Genomic DNA, 19,333 nt, shown 5'->3' with positions numbered 1-19,333 from the left:
ATAGGCCTGGAGAGCAATGTACTTTCCTCTTAGGACTGCCTTTGCCGCATCCCATAGATTTTGAATTGTTGTGTTTTCATTTTCATTTGTTTCCATATATTTTTTAATTTCATCTCTAATTGCCTGATTGGCCCATTCATTCTTTAGAAGGGTGTTCTTTAACCTCCATGTTTTTGGAGGTTTTCCAGACTTCTTCCTGTAATTGATTTCAAGTTTCAAAGCATTATGATCTGACAGTGTGCATGGCATGATCTCAATTCTTTTCTATTTATTGAGGGCTGCTTTATGTCCCAGTATGTGATCTATCTTGTAGAATGTGCCACGCTCACTTGAGAAGAAAGTAAATTCCCATTATTTCTTCAGTGATTTTTTTTTCTGGTTGACCTATCCATTGCTGTATGTGGAGAATTGAGGTCCCCTGCTATTAGCACATTCTTATCTATGAGCCTGTTTCTCTTTGTGATTAATTGTTTTATATATTTAGGAGCTCCTATATTCGGTCCATAGACACTTATGATTGTTAGTTCTTCCTGATGGATAGATCCTGTAACTATTATGTAATGCCCTTTTTCATCTCTTGTTATTGTCTTTAATTTAAAGTCTAGTTTGTTTGATATAAGTATAGCTACTCCAGTTTTCTTTTGATTTCCAGTAGCATGATATATATTTCTCTAACCCCTTACTTTTAATCTGAAGGTATCTTCCAGTCTCAAATGAGTTTCTTGTAGTCAGCTTATAGATATTTTGTTTTTTTATCCATTCTACTACCCAATGTCTTTTGATTGGAGCATTCAGTCCATTTACATTCAGTGTTATTATTGAGATTTGTGGATTTAGAGTCTTTGTGTCCTTTGTGGAGTTCATGTGTGTGGTGGCGTCTCTGGTATATTTGTTCCCTGCAGCCTTTCCTTCAGAGGGTCCCCCTCAGGATTTCTTGTAGGGCTGGCTTAGTGGTGACAAATTCTTTCAATTTCTGTTTATTTTGAATGGTTTTATCTCTCCTTCTATTTTGAATGACAGGCTTGCTGGATAGAGGATTCTTGGCTGCATATTTTTTCTGTTCATCACATTGAAGATCTCCTGCTATTCTTTTCTGGCCTGCCATGTTTCAGTAGATAGGTCTGTCACCACTCTGATAGATTTCCCTTTGTATGTTAGAGCCCTTTTCTCCCTAGCTGCTTTCAAAATTCTTTGTCCTTATATTTTGCCATTTTTACTATGATATGCCTTGCAGAAGGTCGATTCAGATTACGTCTAAGGGGGGGTCCTCTGAGCCTCTTGTATTTCAACGTTTACTTCTTTTCCCAGGTCGGGGAAGTTCTCTGCTATAATTTGTTCCAGGACTCCTTCAGCACCTTTCCCCCTCTCTTCCTCCTCTGGGATTCCTATGATACGGATATTGTTGCGTTTGACCATGTCGCTGAGCTCTCGAACTCTACTTTCCTGTTCCTGGATCAGTTAGTCTCTTTTTTTTTTTCCAGCTTCTTGTTTTTCTACAATGGTGTCTTCTAAATCACCTATTCTCCTTATACCTCTTCAATCCGTGCATTGGAGGCCTCTAATTTATTATGTATCTCATTTATCGCATTTTTTAATTCTTCATGCCTATTTTTATTTTCCATTCTGTCTGTAGCCATAGTTTCTTTGATGTCCCCTATTTTTTTTCAAGCCCAGCTATTAATTTTACCATTATTATTCTTAAGTCTTGTTCAGTTATGCTGCTGATATCTCTTTTGAGCAGTTCATTAGCTGTCATTTTTTCTTGGAGTTTCTTTGCAGGAGAGCTCTTTCCTTTCGTCATTTTAGTTAGCTTTCTGGCTCTTGTTGGTTTTATAGACCTGTTAATGCTCTCTGTATCTAAGAGCGCTGCTGTACCCAAGAAGACTCTTTGAGTGTTCAGGGCCTATCCTTTCAGATAGTGTTTTTTGAATGGTATCTCTTGGTCTCTCTTGTTGGGACCTTGGTTATTTTATTTTCCTATTTGTAGTGATATTTGGGACTCTCCACCTTGTGTACTCTGGCTTGTTTCTTGAGGTAGCCATTAGAAGGATTTCTCAGTGGATTCTGCGTCCTTTTTCTCCCAATCTCTCAGGTTTTGTAATGTTTCCAATGGCTTCAGATCTTTTCCGTGTGATGTATGGGTGCGAGTGCAAGTACGGAGCTCCTTACTTCTCCGCCATCTTGCCCCCTCCTCTCACCATAACTATTTTTAAGCTTTATATTGTTGTAGCCATAGTTTCTCTGATGTCTTCCATGCTTTTTTTAAGCCCGGCGATTAATTTTATGATTATTGTTCTAGATGCTTGGTCAATTATGTTGCTTATGTCTGTTTTGAGCAGTTCTCTAGCTGTCATTTCTTCCCGGAGTTTCTTTGGAGAAGAGTTCTTCCGTTTCATCATTTTGGTTAGCTTTCTATCTCTTGTTAATTTTATATTTAAAAAATTTTAAATGTTTTTTATTCATTTCTGAGAGAGAGAGATAGAGAGAGAGAGAAAGACAGCGTGAGCAGGGAAGGGTCAGAGAGAGAGGGAAATACAGAATGAAACAAGCTCCAGGCTCTGAGCTAGCTGTGAGCACAGAGCCCAATGCAGGGCTCGAACCCACAAACTGTGAGATCAATACTTGAGCCGAAGTTGGACGCTTAACCGACTGAGTCACCCAGACGCCCCTATCTCTTGTTAATTTTAAAAGCTTTTGTACACACGGCCCCTGTGAGTTCTGCTGTATTAGAGAGGACTCATTTGATTGTTCAGGGTCTGTCTGTTCAGGAAGTGTTCTTTGGATGGTGTCTCTTGGTTTCTCTTGCTGAGCGTTTGGTTATTTTGTTTCCCTACTTGTAGCGGTATTTGGGACTCTCCACCATGTGTAGTTTGGCTTGTTTCTTGACAGAGCCCTGGAAAAAGAAAACAGACAACCACAGAGGGAACACAGGTACACAAATGCACAGACAAAACCAATAAACACGCAAACCCAGGCTCAGGTAAAAACAGCTACAACAACAAAATATCTATCTGGAGGGGATGCGCGTGGTTTAGTGTAGGCAGGACTTGTCTCCACTGTATCCGCTGGCCTCCCTGAGGCCCCTCCTTGGTGGTTGTGGGGAGAAGAATGGTGTCACCCCAGTCCCTTCTCAACCAAGCGTTGCAAATCACTTCATCCGATCTCCCTGTGCTGAGGATGTAGCCAAGGTGGGCTGAGTTCTATGCCCCACACCCCGCCTGTTTCCAGGTCCCAGTCCAAGGGTCTGTTAAACTACCCTGAACATTCCCGCAGGTCACTGCTTCCTTGTTGCCTGGGGGTTGAGTGGGGGGTAGGGGAAGTGTCGCAGCCTCAGATCCAACGGAGTCTAGCAGGGATACAACCCTAGTGCGTTAGGGGAATGTAGCAACTTCAGGTCCGTAGAGTCCGTGTCGCTGCAGCATGCCGCAGATGCTTCAGCGGGCCGCTGTCGCTGCCGCTTTATAGGGCGCTGGCACCGCTTCACCAAGTCGCCGCTGCCGCTTCAGCAGGCCTCTGTTGCTCGCGCCGCTGCTCCTTCACCAGGTCGCTGGGGCCGCAGGTTCAGGGGGTGGCTGTCGCGCGCGGCCCGGACCACCTCCCAGGAGTTGCTGCCGGTTCACCCGCCACTGCCACCATGGATGGTGCCAGGAGCACCACAGTTCAGTTTTTCCTGGGGCCTTCTGGGACCAGGCACCTAGTTTAAAGTCAGCACCCCAGCCAGAGCTAAAAAACAGTCTTTCCAAGCCGAGGTTTTTTCTCTTCTCCAGGGATGGTTCTATGAGCAATCTCAGCTTTTCTTTCCTTTCCCCTGGTCTCGTGGCAGCTCATCGCCACTCGTCGGTTTATCACTCACTGCAGCTGCACACAAGCCAGGTTCCCTCCTCTCCCTCCATATCTCTGGATCCCGTCCAGCTTATATCTCCCCCAGTTCGCACTCACGCACTTATGAGGTTTCCTTCCCAGGGTACTCTGTCTCTTTCTCTTCCCAAACTCCTGTGGCTCAGTGTCCTACGACTTCAGGCCTTCTCTGTTTGAGAGATGGGTGCAGGCGAAATGTACGGAGCTCCTTACTTCTCTGCCATCTTGCCTCCAACCTCTGTTTTGTTTTGTTTTTAAGTAGACTAAAACATCATCTGCAAAGAACAATTTTCTTTAATTTTTCCTGATATTTGTACTTTTTTTTGCCTCATCTCATTTTTAAATTTTTATTCATTTTTGAGAAAGGGAGAGAGAGTGTAAGTGAGCTGGGAAGGGGCTAGAAGAGGGTGTCACAGAATCACAAGCAAGCTCCAGGCTCTGAGCTGTCAGCACAGAGCCCGACGTTGGGCTCGAACTCATGAACCACAAGACCTGAGCTGAAGTCGGATGCCCAACCAAGTGAGCCACCCAGGTGGCCCTCCTCTCATTTTATTGGCTAGAATCTGTAAAATATGTTGAATAAAAATAGAGATAATAGGCAACCTTGTCTTTAAGAAGGTTTTGTTTTTACATGTGAAGGCTACTATAAGTTTTGGGAGTATACTTTTGATCAAGTTAAGGAAGTTTCCTTAGATAATTAACTTAATAAAAGGCTAGATGCTTGCTTTCTTTAAAAAAGAAACAAATTGAATTTTTGTTACTAATATATTAAATTGTGTCTCAAAAATCTTATGTGCACATCTCAAATATAGCCATGGCCAAATAATCCTGCTGCTGAGGTGAATAATGCTGGCTCCAAATGCAAGTATCTTCCAACTTAAATAAACTAATTTGGGAGATCAAATCAAATTTGGCAAAGCCTGAGGATTCTTGCTGTCATTATATCTTAGAGTATGGGTTGGGTTTTTCTTTTTCTTTTTTTTTTTAAGTATTTTAATTGTATTTAGTATTATGGTCAGGTGTTAGAACGCAGAGGATGATTCAGTAAGGAGAAAGCATTCTGGGATGGCTCCAGACCTCTGGCATGAAGATTAATCTGCAGAAGTGAGGACAATGCAGGAAAGCAAGTTTACAGGGAAATGTAAGCAGTTTAGATGGGGTCTGTTAGTTTGGAGGTGTCTGCAGGGCATTCAAGCAGAGATATGTTCAGTGGGCAGAATCTGTGAAAATCTAGAACCCAAAGGAGAGGGCAGGGCTGGAAATAGGGATATAAGACTCCCAGGAAGGCATCTGAGTGCATTGGCATGGACCAAAGGCAGAGAGATTGGAAGAGCACAGGTAGAGTGGGTTCTGGGTGTGGTCTGGGGATCAGCAACCTTGCAGTGGCCAGGAAGAAAGAGAAACCATGAGAGAGGAAAAGTGGGGAGTCTCGGACACCAAGGAGAGTACAGTCACCAGAAAGAAGGGACCTCTTGCAGAAATATGGTGAAGGGCTTCAGACTTGCCCTAGATGAGGACCTAGTTGGCCTTGACCTAAAATATTTCATGGATAGAGAGGGGTAAAAGCCAGGGAAGCCTCCACCACCATGTCCCAACATGTGAATCAGTGCCTGGCAGATGGATGGTTGGGAAAATTTGTTGGACAGATGGACAGATGATGGATGGATGGACAGACAGATATACAGACAATTGGACAGAAAGACAGCGGTCTGAGAGATCAGAGAAGGCTTCATTAAAGAGATGGAACTGAACTGTGTATCACCGTATGGAACAAAGGGAAGTGGGCTCTGTGGAAGCATAGTGAGTCAGGATTGACCCAGTGTCCATGGGCCACTTCCGGGGTAGAGGCTAACCAGCTAGATCATGAGAAATTGTGGGAAAGGAACCTCAGAGGCCCTAAAATGCTGTCAGTAAAGATAGGGCAGATCCAAGTTAGCTCAGAACTCGTTCTGCCACACCATATGGCTCCCTGAAGGGATACAGCACTCAGTGTCTCCATCAGCACTGAAGATTCAGTGGTGACTAGGACAGGATCAGAACAGGGAGTAAAGGACACACACTGGGTGACTCCAAAGCCATGAGTGATGCCTGCTTTGTACAGGGGGCCTAACATGGGGATGTTTCTGGGCCATGGGCCCCAAGTATGCCCTGGCCTCTGGGAGGCTGGCTTCCTCCCCCACCCCCACCCCAGAATGCAGCCCAGCCCTGTGCAGCCCTGTGCTCTATCATACCCAGCAAGTTCCCTCTCTGGCCTGGTCCCTGGGAGGCAGGCCCCAGGTGCTGGCCTAAGAGGTTTTGGTCTGAGATTCAGTCACTGTAGTATATCTTTGGTGGTGGGACCCACTTAACCATCTTAGGTAAGTGGTCTCACCAACTTTCCCAACTTGTTCCACCCTCTGTTGTCATGGGAAAGTCATTTTTTTCCTGTCTAGGACTGTTTCCCCTCTGCCCTCCTGGCCATAAGGACCAATACCCCCACCCCGCCCCGAACCTCTTTCCTTTCTCTATGAGTTCTGAGGGAGGCTAGTTGGTCTCAGAGTAACCAGGAGGAAGGATCCCAATGGCAGGAGTAGCCAACTTCAGAGTCCAACACTCCTGGGGCTCAGGTTGCATAGAGGGCTCCTTCACTTCTAGAGCAGACACCACATGGAATCCAGAGGTTGTTTTTGACTAGGGGCGGTGAGGCAGCCTTAGAGACAGTCCCTGAGTCATCAGGGCTGAGGGCTCCATGCCCATTCAGGCTAGGAGGGCCACACAGGAGGCTGGAATATGGCTGGGGCTATGACCCCAGCCACTGGTCACAGAGAGAGGCAGCTTGAGGGGAGACCTGTGGAAGGTACAGAGGCAGGTCTGCTTTGTTTTCAGGGTCTCTGCTAGGCTGTGAGGATGGAGGGACACAGAGACATAGGAGATGTAAGGTAATGTAACCAGAAGCACGGCCTTCCAAGGACATTGGTCAGAAAGGAGCAGGTCCCATGGACCGTCTCTTCAGTCCTTGAAGCCCCATGATCCCAGGGCCATGTGTCTCACCTGTCCAAGGGCTGGCCTCCCACCATCCTCAAAGGGCACATTAGACTTAGGAGATGACCAACTAGGGAGTGAATGGGAGGCTCAGAGCTACACAGCAGCCCCTTAAAGTCAGGAGTAGTCAGAGGTACTGGAGTGGCTGTGGGGCTGCTGTGACCATTGTCTGCAGGGGACATCCCCCAAGAAAGCAGCCAAGGATCCTGTGGTAGGAGCAGGATGGATGGGGGAGATAGAAGAGGCTTGGATTATCCAGCTTACCCAGGAGACCTGAGGCCAAACAGGGACAGAGCTTTTCCCAAGGAGGACAGGAGGCTCCATGCCTCACTGTGCACAGGGCTTGGAGCTTCCACAGACCCTATCAGGATTGGCCTGGAAGGGGCTCCAGTTCACAGGGGAAGTACATGAATCCAGAAAAATTAAGTGATATGGGGACCACATGCTTGGCTGAGAAAATTGGAGGTTAGGGCCAGATTCTGAACTTAGACACCAGAAACCAGGAAAGTGGTTGGGGGAAAGACTAACTTGTTCATGCACAGGGAAACTGAGGCTACAGATGCACTTTTCACACACCTGGGAGAGGTGACATGGAAGGGATACTGAGAACTTGGGAGGCTGCCTGCTGGGCAGGGCTGGAGTGGAAAGGAGGGTCCCCTGAGTGAACAAGCACTGCCACCATGGGAACAGTCATACAGGGTGTAGATGGGGGAAGGGCTGTCCAATACCTGGACTCTCCCTGCATCTCTCACCCTCTCCACCCTGCACAGATCAGCCCAAGTCCGTGCCTTCAGTCACACTCTTCCCACCCTCCCCTGAGGAGCTTAATGCCAACGAGGCAACCCTGGTGTGCCTCATCCGTGACTTCTACCCCAGCGGCTTTACAGTAGCCTGGAACGCAGATGGCACCCCTATCACACAGGACGTGGAGACCACCAAGCCCTCCAAACAGAGCAACAGCAAGTACGCAGCCAGCAGCTACCTGAGCCTGTCACCTGACCAGTGGAAATCTCGCAGCAGATTCACCTGCCGGGTAACATATGAGAGGAGCACTGTGGAGAAGAATGTGGTCCTTGCAGAGTGCTCTTAGGTCCCTGAGACTGTCAGGGATGGGGGCCTTCCTCATCCAGACACCACTTCCCCAGCTTACCATGTAATTTTCAGAACCAACCCCTGGATCAGTTCAGACCAGGCAGGTCACACACCCTCCCTGTTTCTACTTGTGCTCAATAAAATCTTATCATTTATTATTTGACATTTCTGATGTGAATTCTCTGTCTGGTTATGTCTGGGTTAAAGGCTTAGTAATTAAGACAAGGGACAGTAATGACATGAGATTCTATCTAACCACCATCCACTCAATTAACCCTAAAAGGACTCCATTGACTCTCCTTCCCCTTGGGAGCAACCCAGAGTAGGAAATAGTCCTGTGGTACCAGCCCCCCAGAATGCAGTCTTTGCCACTTGGAAAGGGAGAAAAGCTGAGAGAGGGAGACCAGGTTGGCCTGTAGGGTGTCAGAGAGGGAGGAGGGGGATCCCAGAAGTCAGCAGTGGGCAGAAACAACAATAAGGGGGAAGGAGATCCTTGAGCAGAAACAATGGTCTTTAGGAAAATAGGTTAAATTCTCAGTTCCATACAAGTGACCCAGAGGAGAGAGCAACTACCAAATGAGGGGTCCATGGTTGGCCCATTAGTAGGGAGCCACAGAAAGCTTTTAACAATTAATCTTAGAAGTACATTTCTCAAACTTTCACAATACATGCTAGGTGAGTATAGACACTAACAAGACCTACAGAGAAACAGTTTCACATCTTGTAGCCTAACCCTTCCTGAACCTAGTTGACTCTCGCAACCAACTCAGGTAGCCTTGGAACACTCTTCAAGACAGCAGTGTTCACTCACACTAGTGCTGGGAACTTGAGGTCAGGCTGAGGCACAAGGACACTTAGCTTATATTCTGATGGATCAGAGTCAAAGTCAGGCACAAAGTGACCTTAACTGGTCCTGGGACCCCAATCATGAAGAGGCTCATCATCTGAACTGAGTTAAAAGAGAGAGTTACTGTATGGTTAGGTTATAGATGAAGTCCATGATATTGGCTTGCATGTGGTGGGGAAATGGAGAACTGAGTAAATAACAAAGGACAGCATCCTGGGCACATAGTGGCCATCCAATGATTGTAATGAAGAGAGGGAGTCAATTCAAATTCAGGAGTAGTTTGACTGGCACAGACCAGCACAGGCAGAGTCAGTGTGGCCTAAGGGTTACAGCAATGTCAGAGTATCCTTCCCAGATACTCAGGACCCACAGAGCCTCCTATAGCACAAGCCTCCTTCACTCACTGCGGCTCAATCCTGAGTGCACCTGTGGCCTATTATCAGGGACACACTCAATCTCAGGTCACTGAAGCATGCGAGGTCAGTCTCACAGAGGTGCAGACACAGCCATCCTCCTAAGTCTCAAGTTCATCTGAGACAAGAAGCTGCCTTCATTAGACTTGCTAGGCAGCCAGGTTGGCCCAGAAACAGAGCCTACAAGCCCCAGGAGTTCTGAGATCACAATGGGGCAGAGCACAGGGACACCTCAGACTTTTATCCCAGCCACTCCTGCCCTAGGAAAACGTAAGAGGGAGAAGGAAGATTAAGGGGTCCTAGGATCCCACCACACCTCAGGCCACATGTCACGCATATGAATCCTGAGGGCCAAATGAGGGAGAAGGCCACCCAGGTCAACCTCATGTCCATGATCCTGTTGTGGAATGCCAAAATCACCTCACCTCTGGTACTGCCCCACACTATCATCTCTTCTTGTAAGTTGTTTGTAAGTGTGCACTAAGGAAAAATGAAAACACCAAAATAGAGAGAGGAATAAGAATACCTCCATGTTCCCATCAACCAGGTCCCAATCTATCAATTCTCTGATGATACTGATGCAACACAAAATAATTGCTCTCTTATGCAATATTTGGAAACAAATTCCAGATATCATATCTTTTTATCAATAGCTATTTCATTTGTGTACCATAAGATCAAGGCTTAAACAGAAACTAAAATACCATTATTAAACCAATGTAGAAACTGTGAGCAAATCCTTGACAACCAAAATACTTGTCACAAGTGAATTAATGGAATTATTCTGTTGATGCTGTTGTTATTTGGTGGCATTTCCTTTTCTCTTTCTGGGTATTGAATAACATTTGACACTGTGATTGGGGTGTGTGTCTTCAGATGTGTTGGGTCTATAAGAATCTCCCATATTGTTCTACTTTTCCTTGCAAGGAAGGGACTTCAGGGGATAAGTAGCTGGTCCTGGGACTCTTCCAAGATGGGGATGTAGCCATGGCCTCCTAGAGAGCTGTATCTGAGCCATCTCCATTATCTCTGCCTCTTCCTGCAAAAGGCTTCTGGAATCAGATCCTTCAGGAGGTGCAGTTTGCATGTTAGAATCACCTCCCAGGGTTCTGTGTCTCCCTCTCTCTCTGACCCTCCCCTGCTCATGCTGTCTCTCATTCAGAAGGAAATAAAAAACATTTAAAAAATTAAAAAATAAAAGAAAGAAAGAATCACCTCCCAGGGCAGTTGGCTACTTTGCATCAACAGACCAACATTAAGTGGACCTTTTTAGCTTCTTTGATGTTCAATGACTCCATCCAACAGATGGGAATGGTACATCACGGCAATATTTCATTTTTGTCTTCCTTCTGTGAGGGCTGCAATGTACCGATGTGGGCAGTGCCTTTCATGTGTAGAGAAAAAAGAAATGTGCACCATTCCCTGATCTTCCCCACTTTACAGGATGATGACCTGCTCCCTCCACCCTCCCCTGCTAACTCATTTATATTTGGAGACCTGATACATGCTTGGAATGACTTGGGTAGGCTTGATGGAATGCTTGGCTTTCTCCACTGTACATATGAAAATGTGGCTACGTCTGTGGACATTAGTCAGTGAGAGCCTCTTGGGTGTCTCCTGGGTACACCCACATGATCTGATGGACAACATATTCTATTTCACTTGTGCTTACCTGCCCCAGGCCTGAAATTGGTCACTGATGCCAGTTCCATTTCGTGGCTGATGGAATTTAAGACTCCTTGAAAGAAGTGGAGCAACAGTCACACAGCAGATCGACCCTAGAATAGGACTAGATAGGGGTTTGGCTGGGGCTAGTCCCGACGTCACCTGGACACAGATTGGCATGTCCTAAAGGCCCAGGACAGACTTCACTTGAAACAGTCCCAAACTAGGTTCCCCCCTGGAAAAATAAGACTTTTCTCTCTGAAGTGATGTTTGGGGGCATAGGAAGTTTCTAGTAGCTCATACACAGAGACCAATCTGCTTTTCCCTGGAGTTAAAGGTTTGGGAGGAAGGTTACACCCTCTGTCCTCACCTCATGATCTCACCATGGAATTAGGATTATTTGATCATACAGAGAAGGGATTTCTTGTTCAGTTCTACAGATGCTCACTCACAGTGACACAGAGGCTCTTAACAAAACTGATTCTGATACCAGGAGATAGAGGTAGAAACAGCAGGTCAGATACTAACTTCCTTGGGAGAATTGATTCCAAGGATCCTGTGGCTGCACATGTGGGGACATTGACACTGTTATCTGCTAGGGGTGGAAGATCTGTGGCCTCTGCTAAGCAGACACCAGCCTGCAGCAGTGTCTCCACTTCCTCCCTCACAGCTGCAGGTAGGGGTCTAGGGAGTGGGCAGGGACTCCCAGGCAATGGTCTTTGTATTAGCCTGTATCACAGTGTTTTCTTTTCGGAGGAGGGACCCGGTTGACTCTCCTAGGTGAGTCTCATCTTCTCCGTCCTTCTCTGCTCTGCGAGACATTTGGGGAATTTCATTCTTCTTTTTTTTTTTTTTCTTTCTGTGTCTTTTCTCACCTTGATCACTCTTTCATCGGGGACCCCAGTCCTTGCAAACCTGATCTCCTTCCCTTCCTCTAGATGCCTGCTTGCTTCCTTGGGCATCACGCCCCTCCCCTACTATCTTAGAGGCAGGGGATACTCAGGATGACCTAAAAACTCATATATCTGTCTGCCAGAGCAATCCTCAGTTGCATATGTGCTCTGTTCTGTCCACTCCTGTAAGTCTTCCTCTGGACGCTGAGATGTTCAGCTCCCTCAGGGTCTCTCATCCCCCATATGTGAGGAAATGAAGGACTCAAGGACTGGGGGACTCTGGATGGGGCACCAGTGCCATGGGACCATGGAAGGATGCTTGCACAACTCATGAGTTCAATCAATTAGTGTCCTCAATCACATTTGGGTTCTATGCTCTCCGGGTTCTAGGTGGGAGCTACTTAGAGGTTATGGGAGAACTCTTGATTGGCCATGAGATAGAAGAGAACCCAAGGCAAGGGAGACAAGGACAGAAGGAAGATTTCCTAGGACAAGGTGGCTTCAGAGTGCTGGGTCCGTCATCCTCCTTTGAGACAGGCAAGACCTCCTCAGACAAGACAGGGCTCAGGATGCTCAGGTCCCAAAGCTTATCACACCCATAAGAATGTGGGAGGAGAGACCCCTGAGTGGATGCTGGGGTTGGTGACTCCACAGAGACAGGAGACAGGGATAGCCCCTGCCCCTACCAAGCTAGGGCAATGCTAGGGCAGCAGTCCCCCAGAGATAACTTCACACACAAAGTGACCCCTCAGAGTAGCTCCAGACCCAGCCTCAGAACAACAAATTCACCTCTCCCAGAAAGTCTCCACCTGATAAACTAGATTCCAGCCTGGGGGCAGATGGTCTCTCCCCCTCAGGGAACCTTAGAGGGTCTTTGCCAAGAGATGGGTGGGGCGCCTGGGTGGCTCAGTCGGTTAAGAGTGTGACTTCAGCTCAGGTCATGATCTCAGGGTTCGTGGGTTTGAGCCCCGCGTCGGGCTCTGACCCTCCCCTCTCCTCTCTCTCTCTCTCTCTCTCTCTCTGTCAGAAATAAATTTAAAAAGTTTTTTTAATTTAAAAAAAAGAGATGGGCAAGGGCTGCAATGAGGGATCATCTGGAATATGGCCAAGAAACCCCCTCTTAGGGAGACTAATACCTGAATAGACAGGCACCTTCATGAGCACCCCTTAGAGATGGACCTGGCAGGACATGACACAGGACAGATAGATTCCACAGGAAAAGATTAGGTGTTGAGCATGATAAAACTTAGTAACATGGGAGCCTACAGGCATATAGGAAAGTAATAAGGACAGGTGAAACTGAAGAGGAACAAAAACCACAGTTGGGCTCAGATCTCCAACAGATGGACACTCAGCTTCTCTCCAACAGAAGGTAAGCAATCCTACCAATTGCTGACCAGAACACAGAGAGCAAGGGACAACTGAAGCCCAAGCCTTAGACATGACAGAAATGTACCCCACATTAGAACAGAGGTAGGATGTGACCAAATAAACATGTAAACTCTGACTTCTTGCCTCTCCTCTGCCCCACAGGTCAGCCCAAGTCTGCGCCCTCGGTCACATTCTTCCCACTCTCTCCTGAGGAGCTCAGCACCAACAAGGCCACAATAGAGTGCTTCATCAGTGACTTCTACTCCAGCAGCTTGACAGTGGCCTGGAAGGCAGACTGCACCCCTGTCACCCAGGGCATCGAGACCACCAAGCCCTCCAAACAAAGCAACAAGTACGCAGCCAGCAGCTACCTGAGCCTGTCACCTGACCAGTGGAAATCTCGCAGCAGATTCACCTGCCAGGTCACACATGAGGGGAGCACCATGGAGAAGAATGTGGCCCCTGCAGAGTGCTCTTAGGTCCCCAGACTCCCCTTCCCCAGGGCACTGTGTACCCCTGAGAACCAACCCCTGGATCAGCTCAGTCCAGGCAGGTCACACACCCTCCCTGTTTCTACTTGTGCTCAATAAGGACTTTAGTGCTTATCACTGACATTTCTGGTGTACATTCACTGTTCCTCTTCACTCTGGGTAAGCCTCAGTAATTAGGGATAGACTTGTCAAGTGAGAACCTATTTGCCCACTTTCCCTGTGTTCTTGTCGCCATGACCTGAAGAACAATTGTCTTGTGGGCAACTCAATGGTTGCAGTTCTTGTGCCCATGGGAATGGAGATGGGCCAAGTGAGACAGACTGGGGTCCCGGGGGGATCAGACAGAAACAAGGAGGGTTTCCAGGAAAATGGGTCTGTTCAGATTGTATGTGGTCAGTGAGGCTTAGCATCATCCTGGCACTGCTTGGGATCTTAGTCATGAAAGTCTAGACTCCTGACACAATACTTATGGTTGGATTACATTTGGGACATGTGATGTCAAAATTCATAATGTGTATGGTAGTCAAGCCAAGACTATTGGCTACTTTGCATCAAGGGACCCAGGTCAGGTGGATCTTTTCAAGTAGTACTAGCTGTCTAGATGTTCAATGACACCATCCATCAGATGGGAAGGATGTATCATGGCAATATTTCATTTCTGTCTTCCTTCTCCTGTGAGAGCTACAATGTGCTCATAAGGAGTGTGCCTTCATCTGCTCTTTATGCTCCCCAGAGCTACCTTCATATATAATGTTAGAGGAAAATAAACTGTTCCTCTTCTTCCCTATGTTACAGAATGATAATCTGCTCCTTCCATCCTCCCCTGTTGAATCATTATTGTTTGCTGATCTGGTGCACTCTGGACTTGACCTGATAAGCTTGGGTGATGGCCCAGGGAAGGCCACTAGGCATGATAGTATGTGGCTGCACATTGCACCTCCAAGAAGGATTGCCCATGCACCAGGATCATCCCAGCCCTTCTCCCAGCACCCAATCAACCTTCAATAAAATGTCCCTTATTCAATCAGAATTCATGCTATCTGGTAATCTGGCTTTAACATTTTGGTCTGGAACTCAACTATCTTTACTGGGGGGATATGATTCCTTTTGCCTCTTGGGAACATTGCCCAAGGTAGGCATCTTGAGGGGCTATTTTGTTCTCACCCAAAATTGCCAGGGAATATTCATGAACACAAGATTTAAAAAAAAACATAAAAAAAGAGACCATCCTCCACAATGTCTCTCTTTGCTTTCCTTCTTGTGTGAACCATGTCCAATACCAATCATAACTGCCCTCACTGATCTCAGGCCCCCATGATTTCTTGGATAATCCCTGAGTTTCTCCCTGGACGTGGCACTTCACTGACTACAACAAGCTCTCCTCTGAAGATATTCACTCTCCTTTTCCTGTAAGCCCCCCACTCAGTGCCAGGTTTTCTCTGGTTTCCTACCCCACGTGGACATTCCCCATCATCACAGCCTAGAGCCTCCTCCCTATCTCATGAGAACACCTGCTCCTACCTACCCAGGAACAATGATTGTCCCCCTTCCACAGACCCCCATCATACTCACTGCAGGAGCCTCTTTCTGGGCACTGGGCACTCACACTCACACTTCTACTGCCGACACCTCACCCTCACCATGTCTCTTGGTTCACACTTGTATCCAAAGTCTCTGGGAGACAGACTCCAACTATGCCCTCTAGAACCCCTCTGAGGCCAGGCCAACCCATGAGTCCATGGCTTGAGTTTGTGTGACTTGCCACAAGGCCTCTGTTACAAATCAAGGCTCAGACGCTAGGAAGGGGCTGCTGACATGTTTCTCAACTGACTCATCTACTTAGGAGCTCAGTGTAGGATCTGATCATAACACACACATAAGCACACACACAGGAAAGATCAGGAGGAGCTGGAATAGAAGGTGTTGCACAGGGAGCCAGGATATGACATGAAAAAAGACAATTCCATCTCTGTCGTTCATACCAGAGCCATCCAGTAACAACAGAACCCCCCGGCAATTCTTATATAGGATAAGAAGCAACCTTATTACCTGCTGGGAGGGTGTTTACACACTAATCAAGAACATATCAAGGAAGACATCCAGAGTTCTGGCTCAGTATGCCAATTTGTCACAGAAAGAAAGATACCAGACCCGTGTGTCCCCTGTGTGAGCTCTGCAGGTGACATCCCAAGGCCAGGATGCAAACAAAGGCCATGAAGGTCAGGCCCCCTTCCTCACAACGTGAAGGTCCAGTGCAGAGGTACAATATGTGTCTTGTTTCGTGGGGTGACCCTGTGCTAGTGATGCTCCTGTTTGTGGGACATATGTGATTCTCACTGAGAGTTCAAGGGTCAGACACACATTCCCACACTTCGGTTCAGGGAGAAAATGTAGTGACAGACTCCCCACCCATAGGGGCCAGCCAGGTCTATCCAGCTTACATTCATCTCACACACCCCTACAGCATGACAGGTGCCCTCACAAGGTTCAGGACAGGGCAAAGCAATGCCCATCTACTCTACCATCTGGAAGAACCAGACAAAGACAGGGATTCAGCAGCTCAGGACCTAGAAGGGGATCTAAGTGTTGGGGGGGAACCATGATTCTCTTCCCAACACTTCCGATTCCTGACCCCAAACCTGAATGGTCTCCTGTGCTGATGATGTGGTGGCATATCCAGAACCCTCCAAATGAGTTCCAAGTCTGCAAAGAGCTCCCAGTCCCATCACCTCTGTGCTGAAACAGCCCTGCTCACCCCTTCCACAATGACATCCTGACAAAGACTGAGGAAAGCACCCAGTACCTTCCTAAAGATGCCATTAGCTGGGGATTCAGATGCCAGATCTAGAGGTGGTCTTTCCAAAGTCTCCCCATGGCTGAGGATGGAGGGAATCTGAACCCTCCATGAACTGAAATTTCGGGTCCCCAGGGAGCACTTCCATCACCCACCCATCTGCCCGACCAGTGCCCGTGACAAGGGGGTTGTGCTTTGAGTTTCCCGTGCAGCTGCAGGTGGGCTTGGGTCAGGAGTGGAGGTACTGACAGAGGGTTTGTGTTCAAGGCTGTGTCACAGTGTTATCTTTTCGGCGGAGGAACCCATCTGACCATCGCTGGTGAGTCTTCCCCGTTTCACTCCTCTTTCAGATTCAGTGTACAATTTTGGGTGATTTTTCTCTGCTTTCTATTTTGGCCTGGGCTCAGGCTGAAGATCTGTGGGATCTGTAGGTTTTGCCCCTTTTGTCTGACCCTCATTGCCTCCCCCCATCCACTCTTATCAGATGTCTGGTCAGGGCTACAGGTGACTGTCCCTGTAGACCTAAACCCACAACTCACCATGGCTCTAGCTTCCCCAAGGGAGCCTTCTCTGGACTCAGGGATGGTCAGATACCCACTCAGCATTTCTGAGCTACTGGAGACGAGGAGAATTGAGAGGTGAAGGGAAAGTGACTGGGAGTTCAGGCTGCCAAAGGGACCATGGGATATGGGAAGGATTCTGGCGACGGCTCAGGCACTGGATTCCATCCTCAGGGGATCCAAAGAAGAGGACTGCCTGAAGCACAGTGCAGAGAACCTGGAGACTTAGAGACATCAAGGAGGAAGTGGGACAAGGGGGTCAAGGAAGAAGGAAGTATATCAGAGCAGAAAAGGGCCTTGGGTGCTGGGACCTTCCACCTCCACAGGGACAGTCAGAACACCAGCAAACAGACAGGTCTCAGGACACTCAGGCAGCAAGAGTAAATGCCTTCACCATCACAGGAAAGCCTCCTGAGCAGATAGATATGTGGGGCCAGGTTTCCAGATAGGGACAGGTGACAAGGACAGGTCTTGCCAGGCACTCAGAAATCTGATGACAGACAGAACCCCAGAAAACTTCACAGAACAGGGAGACACTTCAGAACAGACTTAGCCCATCCTTAAAACTGTGTTCCAAGAGTCTAAAGAGAACTGAGGAGTGAAGGCAAGGAAGTGGGGCACTTGGGCTTCAAACAGGGCCGTGGGGTGTGGGAAGGATTCTGGGGATGGCTCAGGCATAGCATTCTTTCTCCAGCTCATCCCATCTGGAGGTCTGCCTGAAGCACAGTGAACAGACCATTGGTCTGGGGACTTGGAAACATGAAGGTGGAAGTGGGACAAGGGGATCAAGGAGGAGGAAGGTCATCAGAAGAGAAAGGCCCCAGGGTGCTTGGACCTTCCACTTCTAGAGGAACAGTAAGAAAACCAAGATTAAGAAAGGAATCAGGAGAATGTCCTGGCAGGCAGCAGGGGTACATTTCTTTACAACCCGCTAAGGGAGTAGAGCTCTGTGAGCAAATACATGGGGTCAGAGTCCCCTGATAGGGAGAAGTGACAGGGACTGTGCCTGCCAGACTTCCAGAAAGCTAATGTTTAGACAGATAAACAGAACCCCCAGTTAACATCACAGAAAAGGAAGAACCTTCAGAAAAGACATAGCCTAAGCTCAAAACTGAAAATTCACATCATCTGAAAACTCTCCAGCCACAGGGCTCCCTGTAGTCCAGCTCAATGAACTCCCATTTCTTGCACACTTAGAAACCCTGGGGAGGGGGTTCTCCGTTAGGAAGGGGAAATGCTGTAATTAATAATGGTGTGAGGGACTCTGGGGACAGGAAACCTACTTTTTAAATGATAACACAAGGCTCAATGACCAACACAGATCAGCTATAGGTCTAGGTAAGCAACCTGGGTGATATTGGCAGTGACGCAAATGTCCAGAACAGACAGATTCACAAGAGAATGCAGGTCTCAGGGCCAGTGCCAGGCAGTCCCAGGGAGGACTGTGTGGGTGAGAAGGACATGTGACCTGGAGAGTGTCTAAGGCCATGCAGGGGCACAAACACTACAGAATCTGGCAGTCAGATTCATTGCAACAGAAAGTGAGTGGCCTGTTCCATGGCTGACCTGACCTCAGGGAGCTGGGGCCATTTGATGCCCAAGCCATGGACATGACAGAGCTGTTCCCCAAATTAAGACTGAAGTAGGAGCTTCAGCCATGGACACTTAGCTTCTGGCTTACCTCTCCACCACCCCACAGGTCAGCCCAAGTCAGCACCATCGGTCATGCTGTTCCCACCATCCCATGAGGAGCTCAAGGCCAACAAGGCCACGCTGGTGTGCCTCATCAGTGACTTCTACCCCAGTGGCTTGACAGTGGCCTGGAAGGCAGATGGCAACCCTGTCACCCAGGGCATCGAGACCACCAAGCCCTCCAAACAGAGCAACAACAAGTACGCAGCCAGCAGCTACCTGAGCCTGTCACCTGACCAGTGGAAATCTCGCAGCATATTCACCTGCCAGGTCACGCATGAGGGGAGCACCGTGGAGAAGAATGTGGTCCCTGCAGAGTGCTCTTAGGTCCCCGAGACTGTCAGGGATGGAGGCCTTCCTCATCCAGACACTGCTTCCCCAGCTCACCATGTACCCCTGAGAACCAACCCCTGGATCAGTTCTGACCAGGCAGGTCACACACCCTCCCTTGTTTCTACCTGTGCTCAATAAAGAAATTATCACTTACCATTTGACATTTCTGATGTCAATTTTTTGTCTGGTTTTGTCTGGGTTAAAGGATTAGTGTTAAGAGAAGGGACAATTATATGTGAGATCTATCAAACCATCATCCACTCAACTAACCCTAAAAGGACCCCATTTACTCTGTATCACTCT

At 47.8% G+C, this 19,333-nt stretch overlaps 2 protein-coding genes across 2 annotated transcripts in view; both read left to right on the top strand.

Annotated features, from left to right (window-relative positions):
- LOC120226911 (immunoglobulin lambda-like polypeptide 1) overlaps positions 1–8,131 on the top strand; it is a 27,662-nt gene extending 19,531 nt beyond the window's left edge. The window contains exons 3-5 of the mRNA XM_039225081.1: positions 3,466–3,641; positions 6,179–6,215; positions 7,650–8,131. Of these exons, the coding sequence (XP_039081012.1) occupies positions 3,466–3,641; positions 6,179–6,215; positions 7,650–7,969 (533 nt within the window). The 3' untranslated portion in view covers positions 7,970–8,131. The remainder of the gene's footprint in view (positions 1–3,465; positions 3,642–6,178; positions 6,216–7,649) is intronic.
- Positions 8,132–9,586: 1,455 nt separating this feature from the next.
- Positions 9,587–19,191, top strand: LOC120226910 (immunoglobulin lambda-like polypeptide 5). The gene is made up of 4 exons (XM_039225080.1): positions 9,587–9,689; positions 13,323–13,512; positions 16,658–16,764; positions 18,705–19,191. Exons 1-4 carry the CDS (start codon positions 9,587–9,589, stop codon positions 19,022–19,024), a joined length of 720 nt encoding a protein of 239 aa, XP_039081011.1. The 3' UTR covers positions 19,025–19,191.
- Positions 19,192–19,333: the final 142 nt, after the last annotated feature.

This window comes from Hyaena hyaena, unplaced genomic scaffold (assembly GCF_003009895.1).
Source record: "Hyaena hyaena isolate Hyena2069 unplaced genomic scaffold, ASM300989v1 scaffold_1930, whole genome shotgun sequence".
NCBI lineage: Eukaryota > Metazoa > Chordata > Mammalia > Carnivora > Hyaenidae > Hyaena > Hyaena hyaena.
This window is presented reverse-complemented; position numbering and strand designations above follow the sequence as displayed.